The sequence below is a fragment of the Melopsittacus undulatus genome, chromosome 6 (assembly GCF_012275295.1).
Source record: "Melopsittacus undulatus isolate bMelUnd1 chromosome 6, bMelUnd1.mat.Z, whole genome shotgun sequence".
Taxonomy (NCBI): Eukaryota; Metazoa; Chordata; class Aves; order Psittaciformes; family Psittaculidae; genus Melopsittacus; species Melopsittacus undulatus.
In genome coordinates, this window is record NC_047532.1 from 24,109,430 (window position 1) to 24,123,944 (window position 14,515).

The 14,515-nt window shown below is 36.2% G+C and overlaps 1 protein-coding gene across 1 annotated transcript in view; it reads right to left on the reverse strand.

Annotated features, from left to right (window-relative positions):
• Nucleotides 1-795: 795 nt before the first annotated feature.
• The window catches only part of TTLL7 (tubulin tyrosine ligase like 7), a 69,663-nt gene continuing 55,943 nt past the window's right edge, over nt 796-14,515 (reverse strand). The window contains exons 20-22 of the mRNA XM_034064091.1: nt 10,223-10,383; nt 5,884-6,057; nt 796-3,106 (exon numbers count right to left, since the gene is read on the reverse strand). Of these exons, the coding sequence (XP_033919982.1) occupies nt 2,986-3,106; nt 5,884-6,057; nt 10,223-10,383 (456 nt within the window). The 3' untranslated portion in view covers nt 796-2,985. The remainder of the gene's footprint in view (nt 3,107-5,883; nt 6,058-10,222; nt 10,384-14,515) is intronic.

Sequence of the window (14,515 nt, forward strand, 5' to 3'; positions counted from 1 at the left end):
AATGTGGGGGCCAGGCATCTTTGATGGTGATTATGGTTACCCACAGCCCTACGTAAGAAACCAACTCACCAACGAAACCCTCCCGCCGCCTCAGCTGCCCCTCACCTGTCACCGCCTGCTGTGGGTGGCAGGAGGGCCGTGCTGCCAGCCCAGCAGTGAGGGTAACGCTGCAGTGCAGGGCTCTGGAGGTGAGGCTGGTCACGGAACGTGGCACCACGCTCTGCCTCAGGCGCTGGCAGGTGAGGTGTGTTTCCTCGCGGCGCCTCTCGCCCAACGCGGGCTCGAGCTGCGAGCGTACATGGCGCCGCTCGCACCGCAGGCACCCACGAGGTGCTGTGAGGCGGCGGCACGCGGCTGTCAACACTGCCGGGCAGCTACCGGCGGGTCAGCAGTGGGGTTCGGTGCCTGTCTGGCACTGTTACCAGGTCCCCAACCGGATTTTGTTCGTGCCTGAAGTTTTACCACAGGTTGATTGCTACGTATGCATCAGTGTTCTTTTCCTTCTAATGCGGCTCTGGTACAACTCGGAAATACACATGAGGTCCTGCTGCACCATGGAAGGCATTGAGCAGGCTCGTTTCACCTCTATGATTGAGGGGTAGCAGATCTCCTGCTGCTCTGGGTGAAGGTTCAGACTCGGTGGTGCCTGCAAGAACCCAAGGCCAGAGGTAATTACCATGTAAATGCCCATTTAGTAGCACAAAGGAAAAGTTGCTGTTTTGCAGAAGGCGCAGCACCACTCTGAGCAGGACTGTACGTACAGCCCATCATTGACCCACAGACCATACACAACGATTCTGAGGAAATGGCAGGAAAGTGTAGCATTACATTTATTGGAAGTATTGATTCACACATTATTAGGAACACAGTACCACTTTAGGAAAGGTTATCAGAAATACGAATAGAGTAAGTAAAGTCAGATGCAAACCAACCATCTGATCCAATTTTGTACATACTAAATGTATTTTTTCTTTTCTAGATCTGTCCATACACATAGGTATGGGTTGTATCCCTCTTTCTGCTGTCAGAGTATTCTATGCAGATTGACTATCCCTGCACTGGCTTCTGAGAATAGAGATCATAATGTAATTTGGAGGGGGAGGGGGAGGAAAGCATGTGAACCTACTCTCCTAAGGCTCTGTTTGAGTCTGACAAGCTAAGCTGGAAGCTGGGTTTATGCTTGTGGCCAAAAGCAGAATGCAGTGAGTGTCTCCCACAAGAAGAGAGAATTTACAGCTTTTATTAGGCCTTACAGATAACCATAGTATGCTTTATCAGTCGTTGCTGTATGGACCAAAAAAGATATTCAATTATTGTGAACGTACTATACTACTAAACCAGTATTACCACAAAAATGAAGAAGACTTTACCAGACCATAAGACTGTTTATACCTGGCTAATCTCAAAAGTTTTTTTTAATTGTTTACAAATAGTTTCATTATAATATATCCTGCAGTTCTAGAGCTGAGGCACTACAGCACAGACGTCAAAAATCTCACCCAAATTCCCAGTTTTATATATGCAATGACTAAAGTTAAAAAAAAAATCTTTTCCAGACAACTTCAATCTCACATCTCCAGTCTCTTAAATTTGTCTTAAATCTCTGGATATCAAAAACCTCTAACATACTTGCTCCTGAGGATACCTGAAATATATCGATAATTTATAAACATGTTTCAGGGTTACATGGTTGGTAAGTAAACAAGTCTTTGGTAAATAATAACTACTCTGTCCTTTACTCAGTTAAAAAACTTTATCCATTTTTAAATCTAGTTTAATCGATTTTTTTTTTAATAATTCTTTCTATAGTGAATAAGGCTCATGGCATAATGTTGAGTGGGATAAATTGCTGTATGTAGCAAAACCTGAATGATGTTTTCAGTTACAAATCCTGTTAGAGCAAATACTAGTTTCCTGCTCTGGCTCATTTTCTTTTTGTGCCTTTCAGCCAGGCCCAGGATGCTAAATCTGAATGAGAGCTTTCTAATGAATTAGATTTCCGGCATGTAAAGGTGTCAGAAATCTAGAAAATACTGTCCCTTGCAAAGATACATTCTACAGTATGTACTGAACTGTATGCTAAAAACTACAACAAACCAATAAGTTTAAGGTTGAAATAACACATTATAGCTGCAGTATTTCCTAAAGGTGTCTGCTTTTCCATTTGTGCAGTAAAACAGAAAAACTATATACTATGCATGCTTGTGCAAGTTGAACATGACTTCTTGCTCCCAAAGGAAACTTAAAGGCACAGGACATAGGTAATGTGAATGAAAACCTGGTAACAAACACTGGCTTCCATTCTATTACAAGAATCCAATTAGAAACTGAATGCCTAAACTGATGCTTTTTTCTGTGTACTAGATGTCTTCACTTTGGCTAAAAGATACTATACCAGGTCCCTTACAAAAAATAGCAGCATTAAATAGATTTTGTAATTTGAGAGAAGAAATAAAAAGATGTCTTCTTTAAGTTTGGTTTACAGAGTTTTGGGGATTATTTTAAAACATGTCCAAGAAATTAGCATATTATTTTCACTGATTGTTACAGTTTTACTGTTGTACTACATTTTTTTAATCATTTGCCTTGTTAAAGGATCAGTTACATTTGAGACAATAAATATTAAGCTTTACAATAAATAATATTCAAGTCAATGTATTGTACTTACAAAATAACACTATAATATTCAACTCTATTTTATATATTCTGCAGCAAAAATAACATTTCTAGTAGGAAGGAATTACTTATAAACTTAGCAAGATCTACACATTCACATGTGTGTGTAAACAGCTTAACAAGGTTTATTATCTTTCCAGGAGAGCTATGCTTTTAAAGTAGGTTTCAGCTAAATGTTATCATAATAAGGTAGTAAGCATGTAACAGTGCTTATATTTAGCTCCATCACAAATTTGAATTTTAAAGGAAAAAGAAAATAAAAAAAATAAAAAGGAGTGCCATTATTTACAAAGAACAGCAACTTTTGCTTCACAAGTGACTGTATCTGTGTGTGAACAGAATGTTAGGGCGAGACATTCCAGATGAACTGCAGCTAATGTTGGACGAGGATGATTTCATGATGAACAGTGAAGGTCCTGGTAATAAACACCTAGAAAAGATATGAAAAACATAGCAGAGTTTACTGGCAAAGTGACATTCAAGAGCAAAAGAATTAGTTTTTCATGTATCATACCTTATAATCATCATATGCAAGAAATTGAGTACAATAAATATTATTTATAAAACATACAGGGCACTAGGCAGTAGCTAACTCAGGAAACAGACCTAAATTCAGAGAAGCTCTTTAACGAAATTTCAAGATGTTGTATGAGGATCAAAATCTTTCCAGTCCTTCCTGTTTAAAGCAAGTGGGTAAACAAACAATGATATTTTGTGTAACACTACTTCCAAAAATTAATACTTCAGCCATTGTTGTCTGTTATTACACTACTATTTGTTTACTTTAAACTGGGTAAAAACTGTTGTGATGTTAACCAGCTTATAAAAAGTTCAGTTGTAAAAAAAAAGCTGATTAGGGAAAAAAACAAATTTTCAGCTTTGTTTCCGAGCTCTAATTACCTAAAAGCAGACACACTATCATCACTGCTTTAACACAAGGAACAATGATGCTGCAATGTAGTAAGTCACATCAGTGACTACTTACCTTTTAAATTCAGGGAACTGCATCACCTCTCTTTTTTTTTATTAACTACAAACTGTAATTTATCATATGCCTATTATTCATTCTTAAATCTATCATTTCCTAATGACAGGAGTAATAATTAATGTAGAAGTCATTAAATGAGCACAGTAAGTGTGCAAAAATAACATCCACATTAAATCACCATTTTGTAATGAAACATGTCAATGTTAGGAAGGATTAACACAACACATTGTATAAATTATTGCTTAATTTTCTGTGTGTCGTTCTAGTGTGGTTGCTTTTATTATCTTTTTCTTTCTCCCTGTACAAATAAATTTTCCCAGCTAAAGAGGTATCTACTTGCATATACCTACTTGATACTTACAAGCTATCATTGAAAGCTTTAGTTTCAAACATTTGTTTTATGAGCAGAAAAAAAAATTGTGCTCAGAAAAAAATAAAGTTCTTCAAATTAGATTTATAAAGTCTTGAAAAAAGACTTTACATTAATTGTATTCTGATCTTTTCTTGCACTTCATACAATTTTACAGAGAGTCAAGAAAACTATTAGTAGTAGTGCAGATTCTTGCATCATTTAAAAACAGAAAACTAGATGAGAAATTAAATTGTATTGTGGCTCTTCCATTTCTAGAAAAATAGTTCATTACCTTACAGTTGTGGGGCATAATGAGAAAGAGCATTTATTTCCATATTTTTCTTTTTACAAATTCAGAATATCATGGTTACCAAGTATATTACTGTATCCATATATATGTAACATTTGTGGAGATATTTTAATCAGTCAGAATTATCATGATACTCCGTTGCTGAAGACATACTGATACTAGGAGAGAGAGGGCTTAGATTCCTCTAGCCTGTGAAATTTATGAATAAACTTCCATTCAGCATCCAAAGAAACACAAATGGGAGATGAGAAAGTTCTGTTGGACCATCCTGTTCACCACTTCCAAATGCAAGCCTGTTAGCTGCAGTACATTAGAGTAATCCGATCTGTTTGAACAGTGTGTGGTTGGTCATGATGAAAAATTTTCTGCAGCATTAACAGTAAAAGCAATAAAAACTTCAGTGTTGAAGATTTTCTAGTCTTAGCTTACCCAAATTACTTTACCACACTCCTGCTATAGCTTAGTCGATGTTAATATTGAATATGATTTGTTTTGTGGCTAGCATACTTCTATTTTTGCTGAGACCAAACAAATTCAGTTTCTGGTTGGTTTTAAATTTTATAAGAGTGCCTTGAGATCCACATGACAATAACAAATGTGTTCAATGTATCAAATAACTAGTCTGAGATATAGCAAGTAAGCAATTAAATCATAAAATAAGTTCAACAGATAATATATCAAAGGTTTGCTTTTCGTGCACTATTAAACTCCTAAAGCTTTTCTATGAAATAATGTCTGTAAGATGTTTTATATAAACAAAGCATTTGTAAGTTTATAAACATAATAATTCAAATTGCCTTTATGGATAGAATTTGGAACCTATGTAATTTGAAGCTTACATTTAATTCTCCAGCTATGACTATAAAATTGCAGACTGTTGACTCCCACAGTTGGAGCATTTTCAGTAATCCCTGTAGTACCTGGTTGGAGAACTAAACCAGCCAATGGAGAATCAGGTAAGTGCCAAATAATTTTTTACTATATGATGCTGTTTTGCAAGGTTTGAAAATATATTTATGCTCTGTAAGGTGAAATAATAAAGCTTTCAATCTGTAGGTTTTGGAAATCAACTTTGCAAAACTGTGCAATACAGTAAATCAGATGGCACTTACCTGACCCTTGGCTGGAGCTGCACCCCTATAGCATCCCACTGCGAATATGAAGCCAGAAGTATCACACCTGTTAGGATACCTCTATGCAAATGCAAATCTGGAATCAGTGACAATGAGGGATCTGAGAAGGGGAAGAAAGGAAATTTTCAGTTCACTGTATGGAAAGCCTTTGCTGCAGGTAAGTAGGCACTAGGCAAGACTTTAATAAGTGTAGTTTTATACAAAATGTGTATATCAAGTCTTCTTCTAGTAGCACTTCAAGAGTGGGCTAAAGAGATTAGAATGATAGACATACAGGAAATCAAGGGAAATATTGGGGGGGTTGCCATTTTTTTTAATACATAGTGAACTAAGCTTAAAGAGAAGCGTAGTGGTAGTAACACAGACTTAAACCTGTTCCGATATTATCCTTTATAATTTAGTAAGAGAATATTAAAATTTATACCTTCTATCATCCCAGTGGAGGCTATTCCCAGTTGGAGATCCTCTTGAGTCTGATGAATATTTGTAAACCACCAGCAGGCAGTGTTTACAAAGCTGTACTATTCGTTGGCAACACTGGAGTTGCACAGGAGTCACCACCTCTGTGCTTTTACTCAATATGGTTTCCCAAGAGTTCCTGTTACGGAAAAAAACAAGAGTTCATGTTTTCTGTAACAAATTGCAGCTTGGGAGCTTTACTGCTTTATATCAGATTTAACAAGAGAAAAAGCATGACCTTGGCTGTTTACAGGAAAGGTCTATACTATTTAACACAAATCCTGGCAGATGCAGAGTCAAAACACAAATTAAGAAGTTAATCTTCATATGTGAAATGCTCACAGCCATTTCTCACATGGTTTGTTCCCTAAAGCATTTATAGGGCCATTACATGTATTTAGCACATGAAGATTTATTGTCACATAACCATGTATGTATCTTACAATAGAAATTACAAAAGCCACTTACTATTTTTAACAGGCTACCACCTGAATGCAAATATGATGTCATATTAAAGGAACTATAACAGTAATAAATTATTTCTAAATGTCTATATAGCATAATAGTAGTAATTTACAGGTGATTACTATGTGCTCTGCTTCCTTATCAAATAAACATATGTGGCAAGTTTCTCAGTTTAGTCATTCAAATACTACTTCTTCCATCTGGTCATACGGGGCTGGTCTTCTAAAATTAAGTGGGATTTGCAGGGTATATCTGAAGCAGCATTCCTTTTTGACATACAGACCATCACCATTTTTGTTTTCTTAAAAAGCCATATATCTTCCCAAAAAAGCCCAAACCCAACCATACCAACATAAACCAGGTATGTTTTACCACAGAAGATTACAATAGCTATTTGCACACCCTGCTGTGCCAAGTTCCAACCTGATTAGAGATCATTACATCCATTTCAGGTGCAGCACAGTCCCTATGAAGGCATTTTTTGGTCAAAAAATTATCTAGTAGCGCAGATGGTTTGTAAGCTTGAGGGGGGGCTTTGTTTATTAAAGAAGCATTTCACAGACTGAGGAAAATTTGCTGCATCTGGCTTCAACATAGCATCCATGATGATTTAGCCTTGTCCACTGAGAGCAGCAGTAGATATCACAAAGCTGGTATAGGAAGTTTGTCCTTAAAACAAAATCAAAGAACCAGCAAGCTTACTTCTGCCTACTGAGATTTTTAATATTATGCTGTATTAGGACTGAATTATAAACATCAGTGACTAAAAGATAAGCTGTATGTACAGCTAACTGACTTTTCAGCCTGGCTCCTCAGTCTAAATGATATTTTCTAGCTGAAACTGTTCAGTCTTACAGAATTTTCACTGCATATGTAATTTTCAAGTGATATAAGCATTTCTCCTTATTGTCCATCTAATGAATTAAGAATGTTGTTTGTAAGACACCAAAACTGTTCCGATATCAAAAGCAGAATAATTCTACTAGTTGAAGAGCTAGTATTTTCTTCAACATACTTTTCTCAATATTGTTTCCTGTCTGGGAGCTTTCCATTTATTTTTTTACACGAAAATTAATCTATTGTCTTCATTCTTTCCTTACAAAATCATCTGATGGTTTGTAGAAAGCAGCAAGATGAAGTTCTGAGTATTACAGTCATTCATAGTGCTACACATAATTATATTCTAATTCAATCCATAAATCTCAAAAATCCCATGGAAGAAACTCTCCTGATAAATTCTTTTGGTTCTGGGCTGGGAGGTCTGTGATCACTTTCCCACTGCTAGGAGGGATTTTATCAGTGAAGAATAACGTGGCGTGCTCTAACTATAGACAATTATGAACATAGTGGTATAGAGTTAGCCTAACAACAAAAATGGAGATTTAGAACTATATATGTGAATTTAATGAACTTTCGTATAAATGTGCCTGCGCAATCTCCTCCATGTGTTACACAGATCCAGTTCATACTCCATTATACTGCAGTCAACAGGGATCAGAGTACTGTTACCTAAGGACACTTAATTTGTTATGCTCTAAGTTCAGTTTCCCATACATTAGTAAGAAATCATGGACTCCTTCCCAGAGTATTATGCTTGATTGTGCAATATTGTCAATAATGTGTTATTTTTTATAGCCATCTGAACTCCACTGGTTCTACCAGTTTTCACTTATTAATTTTGTTTCTTACACAGTAAATCAAATGTAGCTCTCTGAGGTTTTCTTTGTTTCTTTATTCATTCTTCTTTCTAAAATAGCATATGCCTAGAAGAGATCTAACCAGCAAGAGGAAACCTTAAGGCTATCAGCTCTGTTTTTCTCCCAAAACATAAATCTTATGAATAAAGTACTATACTTCTCAATAAATTTTCATATACTCATGTTGTTTCTGAATTAGAACCCTACCCTACATGTTTTCCCAAATTCTACACATGTCCTATGTTTATTCCAATCTGTTCTTTAAAATGATGCAAGGAACTCTGGGGAAGAGTGACGAGAAGTTGGCCTTTCTGCTACAGAGGTCCTGTCCTAAATTCTTTGTTGTGGATTACACAGCAAGAAGGATGCTTGTAGCAGAGTAAATAACATACTGGGAAAGTACAAACAGCCTTTCTGTTTTCCTCTGTGAGTTCTGTAATAAGTGTATTACATTCAGAGTGATCTCTACACATACTGGACATTTGTATATTACTTTTATAGTATTTTTAAAACTTTCACGTAGCAAAGAATACAAAGCTGACTCCACTTTGGAATCAGCTGTCTTGTTCTGCATGAATGAAATAATGCTAGATGAGATATCCTACTCTTCACAGAACTCTCATGCTGGCTCAGACTCTTCTCCCAAGCCAAGTGAACAGCAGAATTGTTCAAAGGAAAATCATTTTCTGTAGAGAAAAACATAATCTAAAAGTTTTCATGCATATTAGCAGCTTTGCACACTAACAGTAATTTCAAAGTAATAACCGCATTATTAAAAGGAAAGGTAATTATAATATTTTATTGCAACAAAAATGGAACTTGGACCCAAGACTTCATGCACCTCTGCTGGCATGAAGAAGGAATCCTGCAGCTACTGAGGATTACACAAAAAAAAAGTTTTGGTTTGGAAACATGGAAACCTTTTCTCAGCCTACTTTAACTTTTGGAGCGTGCTGCATTGCTGCCAATACCTATCTGTAGCAAATCTTAAGGCTGAAATTATCTACATGTTCCCATGGCCCATCTTGGTGGAAAAAAAAAAAAAAGAAGTGTAAAGACTCCTAATGGCTTGCACAACAACAAGCCTTCAGCAAGCAGAAGATAATGGTAAAAAAAGAGCCAAAACCTCATGAACTTTTGCATACCCTTAGATCTTTCTTCTTCTTGTTACCCATTTTGTTGGGAAACAACTAACAAGTACATTATGTACATTCTGTACACAGGACAAATGGTTATGTGTGAAGAACATAACCGACCTGATACCTTTGTACATACAATATCCACCAGCATACTGTTGTTTGTTATGCAAGCTAACCAAACCCCTTCCCATTCTTCATACATTCCATATACTTAAATAAAAATGTCTTTTTGTATTCAATATATTTAATATTTAAACATTTGTATTCTTGTTTTATGAATAAATCGGGGCAGGGAGATTATTTTATACCTATGATCTGGACCTCCAAACCTATCCTTATATGAATGCCTTTGATTTCAGGAATGTAGATTTTAAAGCATAGAATAGAACTTTCAACATATGGCCTCATCTTTTTTTCCCCATAAAAGACTTGTATTTGCTACTCAAATCAAAACCTCCTGCTTACCTCGGCGTGGACATTTTCTATTCTCTGTATACTTAAATTCCCACCAGTGTGGAAAACAGTCAATATAATCAAGCACAGTAATTTAAACTCATCCTTGGTAAATCAGAGAACTGACACTGCATTTGGCATGACATGTCAGCTGCACTTGTGACTGAATTCTTCCTTTGTAAAGCCCAGATAAATATCACAGTAATTTATGTTGATGGTAAGTCCACATTTGACATTTAGAGTGGACTGGCATCAAAATTATGCACCATCCTATGAAAGAGTTGACCTAAAGCTCAGACATTTTGAAAATTAGATTTTTTTTTTTTGCTTAGATTATTATATTTGTAAATACATTACTAAATGTCTGATTCCATTACTGAAATGCTGGGCTAGATTAACAGATTTCTAATTCTACTATATCTCTAGATGGTTTTAAAATGAGTTCAATATATTACCACATTCTCTTGAATGAAAATGAGCAAAAAAGTATGCAGCACTGATTGTAATTGTGAAGTTATGAAGAAGACTAAGATAAGAAAAACAGGCTTACCCTGAATTACAGAAACAGTTCCACAGACCTTGACCATGGCTCCAAAGTAAGCGATTAAATACACGGTTAAAGAGACGGTACAGATGTAAATTTTCAATGTCTGGAGCCTTCCAGACATGCTGTAGAACTGCACGAACACTTGTCTTGACTATATCCAAAATCTAGGAAAGAGTATTCCAACCAAATCAAAGCGAAGGCATATTGCAAAGCCTAAACCAAACTGCTTTCTGATTCACTGAACACATACACACAAACACACACACACAGATGACTGCATAGCTATAAATTCCCACAGATGTCTGTTTCATTTCTGTGCATTCATCAGCAAACTTTTATGATATGCTTTCTGTCAATAGCATTTCGCAAAGCCAAGTAAAAATATATTTTTTTTTCTTACAGTAAAGTTCATTTCATTTTTTTTCAGTCAGTTCAACACTAGTTTGTTTAAATAACAAAAAGTTTAAAAAGAAATAAAATGGACACAATTACAGACTAGAAGCAACATAATTAACAATCCAAATATTATCTATTTGAAGATTATATCTTTTTCCCCAGTTTCTTTTAAAATACCATCTATTTTATAAAGAACTAAAATGTTCTGAAAAGCTAAATTGCTCTTAGTTTAATATCTGTTTAAGCTCAGTGTTACCCTATATCAAGCCACATTAGTTTAGCTTTCATGCAGGAACCTGTAGTGAAGTAAGTAATAACAAAACAACCAGCAAGACATTTAAAATAGCTATTTTAATAGAAATGCAACAAATTTATTACATAGAGGCTACATTTAAATGCAAATGTGTAAAGATGTGGGTGAAGAAAAAGCTAAGCTGCATTCAGTATAGCACCGAGCAGTCTCACAGTAAGTCTTAGCTACTCAGTGCTTACAAGGTAGTTGCACATCCAGCTCACTGTAGTCTTCTTGGATACACCTTTCCACATCCCACTGAATCAGGACACGAAAGGTGGGATTCATCTTGCCTACTTTTAAACACTTGTACATCTTCTTAAGTCAGGCCTCTAGGTTCCCTCCATAATCACTGGAGAGAAACAAGCTCCAGAATGTCTTGGCTTCTGTCTAGTTAGATACTATCATTAAGATTGGGAATAGTTTTGTGACCAAAGTAGCATTTAGGCTCCACACTGGCACTCTGGCCAGTGTAAAATCTCTCCTAAAAAAAGCTTATGGTGCTTGTAACCTGCTAACAAAAAAGTCAGTTAAATCAACATGATTTCTTATAGAGACATTCTTATTGCCTCATTTGCAAAACAGACTCAAGTGGGCAGTGAAACGGTGGAGGTATTCTTTATTTGGTATAAGATGTTGCAAATTAGAAGGCGTAATACTTTCCTGGGAAACTTTGAGATCTCTATGACAAACTGATTCACATAGTGAAACATCTGACACTCAAAAGGTGAATGAAATTTAGTAGAACAGTAAAGTATGGAAACATGGTAAAGAACGGCAATTTTTGGTCCTGGAAAACAAACTGTTGCTTATAAATAGTCTTATTAGACATGATGAAGGAAACAAAGCACAGATAAACAAAATGCTTGCAATAGCACAATACATAATAAAGAGTAATGCTTAATGGGCAGAAAATCTATAGATATGTGATAATGACAACCTTGATGAAATCTGTCATTTAAATGTTAATTAACCTCTTTTTGAAGATGTAGTAGTCTGCATGCACAGGTCTTGCACTAATTCCGTATGCATAACCCCATGCAAGTACTGAGCACTGTATTCTCTCACTGAGAATCTTTATGAATACAGGTGTCCAACATGTTAAAAACCACACCTGTGGTCTCTTCCTCCCTGAGTGAGATAATGGGAGTAGTAAATTATAATCTAAGAATGATGACCTTGTTTAGTAACTGCAGGAGCTAAGCCCAGGTTTTGGACTGCTCTGTGGAGCAGTGGAATGGGACCAGATTTTCCGACATTCCCTTAGCAGCATTAGTCTACTATATGAATACTTCTTTTCACTGTGTCTTGCTTAATTAAGGCTCTCCCCACACAATAGGCCAGCTGTGATTGTACACATCCATTTGAATCGAGTCTCTAAATTTCATAAGGGATCAACTACACATTCCCTTGCAATGTTACACTGATTGATAGTAATTTATTTGTGTGTGTAAAACAGAAACAATTCCACCCCACACAGATTCTCTCAATAGTCCAAAAGACATTAACTAAGGGTTATGATGCCAATGTAGAGCTGTGTTCTTTTACTATAGCACCTGGAGTTGAAGAAAACTAAGGACTGAACCTTGCACCTTAAAGCGAGCTGAAGACTGCAAGGTACTCTGGGAAAGAAAAAAAACAAACCAACTTTCTTGTTGTTTTTACTATGCTGATATTGCCAATATGCCAGAGGGGAAAAATGTCTCAGTTAATTGTTCTTAATTTGCAACCATGGCCTCAATCATCCATTTAAGAAAAGAGACAAGGCATCTCTAGCTGGAACTTCATGAAACCTACATCCTTGTTTTTCAAAGCTAATTTCCCTAGCTTGCCTTCATCTTTCTGTTTAATTTACATCATTTACTTTAACATAACCAATTGTCTAGGTGTAATAGAACAAGATGTTATGAAAGAGCATATTCAAAACTCTCTGGTAACCATCAAAACACTTTTAAAGAAATTACGTAAAGCGATGTAACACAAAGCAGTCTCAGCTCCTCCCATACAAGTCGCTCTTTCCTGTAAGTCTTGGGAGACTAAATTTCACTTTAGCATCAGTTTACTCTCATCTTGCTTCTAAATGCCTTCTGTAGCTCTGCTGTAATGACAGAATACTACACACTAAGAATATGAGTAGAAGTTAAATTTTTCTATGTCGTGTTGAATAACTGTTAAGCAAATATAGCTGTCAGAGATGAACATTGTGAAATCTAGTACATTGCGCAGGTATTTTCTTCTTGTGTGTTAGAATTTCCTTGTAAGTATAGTAAAGGGGACTGAGTTTCTGTTTTACATTTCACAAAGTTGCAGAACGTACCTTTGAGACAGATTCCTTACTTGCATAAATATTTTCCACCTTGAGCTCACTTCTCCTTTACCCACCTCATTGGAATATAAAACATACTTCTTTCAAATCAACAAAAGCTTACACATTTGGCAGTCCTCAGCTGCAATGTCATTGTCAAAGTTAATCCATTTTTATAAACTACCTTTCTAAGAATAACTATCTGATTGCTTGAAGGGATTGAGGTTAAAAGCAGTTTAAAAAAATAAAGGCAAATCATTTCCAGCACAAGCAAAGATGAAGGGCGCACTAATGCTTTCAGGAATTATAAGTCTCCTAAGTTGTAAAAGATGTCCTTACAGAAAGAGCAAAGAAATCCACATTTCAGATTGTGCAGTTTTTGCTAATAACAATCTGGCATATCAACTTGTAGCATCCTGACTTTGTACATGTGCCCTTGGATTGTCAGGCATATAGAGGACAGAACTAACCTTTATTGTTAGCTTTCTGAAATAATGCTTAAATGAGAAAATTCTGAATAAGACCGGACCCTCCCCCCAAAAAAAAAACAACAAACAAACAAAAAAACCCCAAAACAACAAAAAAAGTAAGCAAACAAAACCAAAATCAGACAGACACAGGTAAATTAAGGCAGACACACAAAAGGAGCTTAGGAAAAGCAGTTGAAGAATGTATAGTAAAAAGTCTGAGTCCCTCAAAGAGCAAATTTATCACTCTCCCTGTGGCAACACCTTCCCAAAGTCACTACTTATGGGGAAGGGTTGGAAAAGACACCTTAATCAGTCTTGTGTGAAAGCCCCATTATCTCAATTGCAATGGTGGGCCCAGTCTGGTGATTTCTTTCCATGCTTGTGACGTCATAGATTAAAGCAAGCAATTCCAGCAACATGTCCCTGTCTCCCACCAGTTCCAACTGTCCCAGAGATTCCTGCTGCGAAAAATGACATCTCCAATGTAACAGCAGTGTGAATTTTGGGCCCTATTATGTATGTATGTTTGTGTGTATGTACATATCAGTTCCTTCCTCCTAGCAGCTCTTTCTCAATATTACCATTTTCTACAAGCCCCACTAAGAGTCTCTCTGGTTTGGGGCTAAAGGCTACAACTGCCAAATGCACACAATAGAAAAGACCTATGCACATGTATATTGGGGTTACAGCACTCTTTCCTGTAATTAAAAAGAAATGAGATTACTTTAAGCAAAGGACTATTCAGTAGAATAACTGTAGAAATCAAACAAGAAATGACATAATTTCAGCCAATGGAAATGGCTGCTATACTGATTCCTGTCAATGGCATAAGA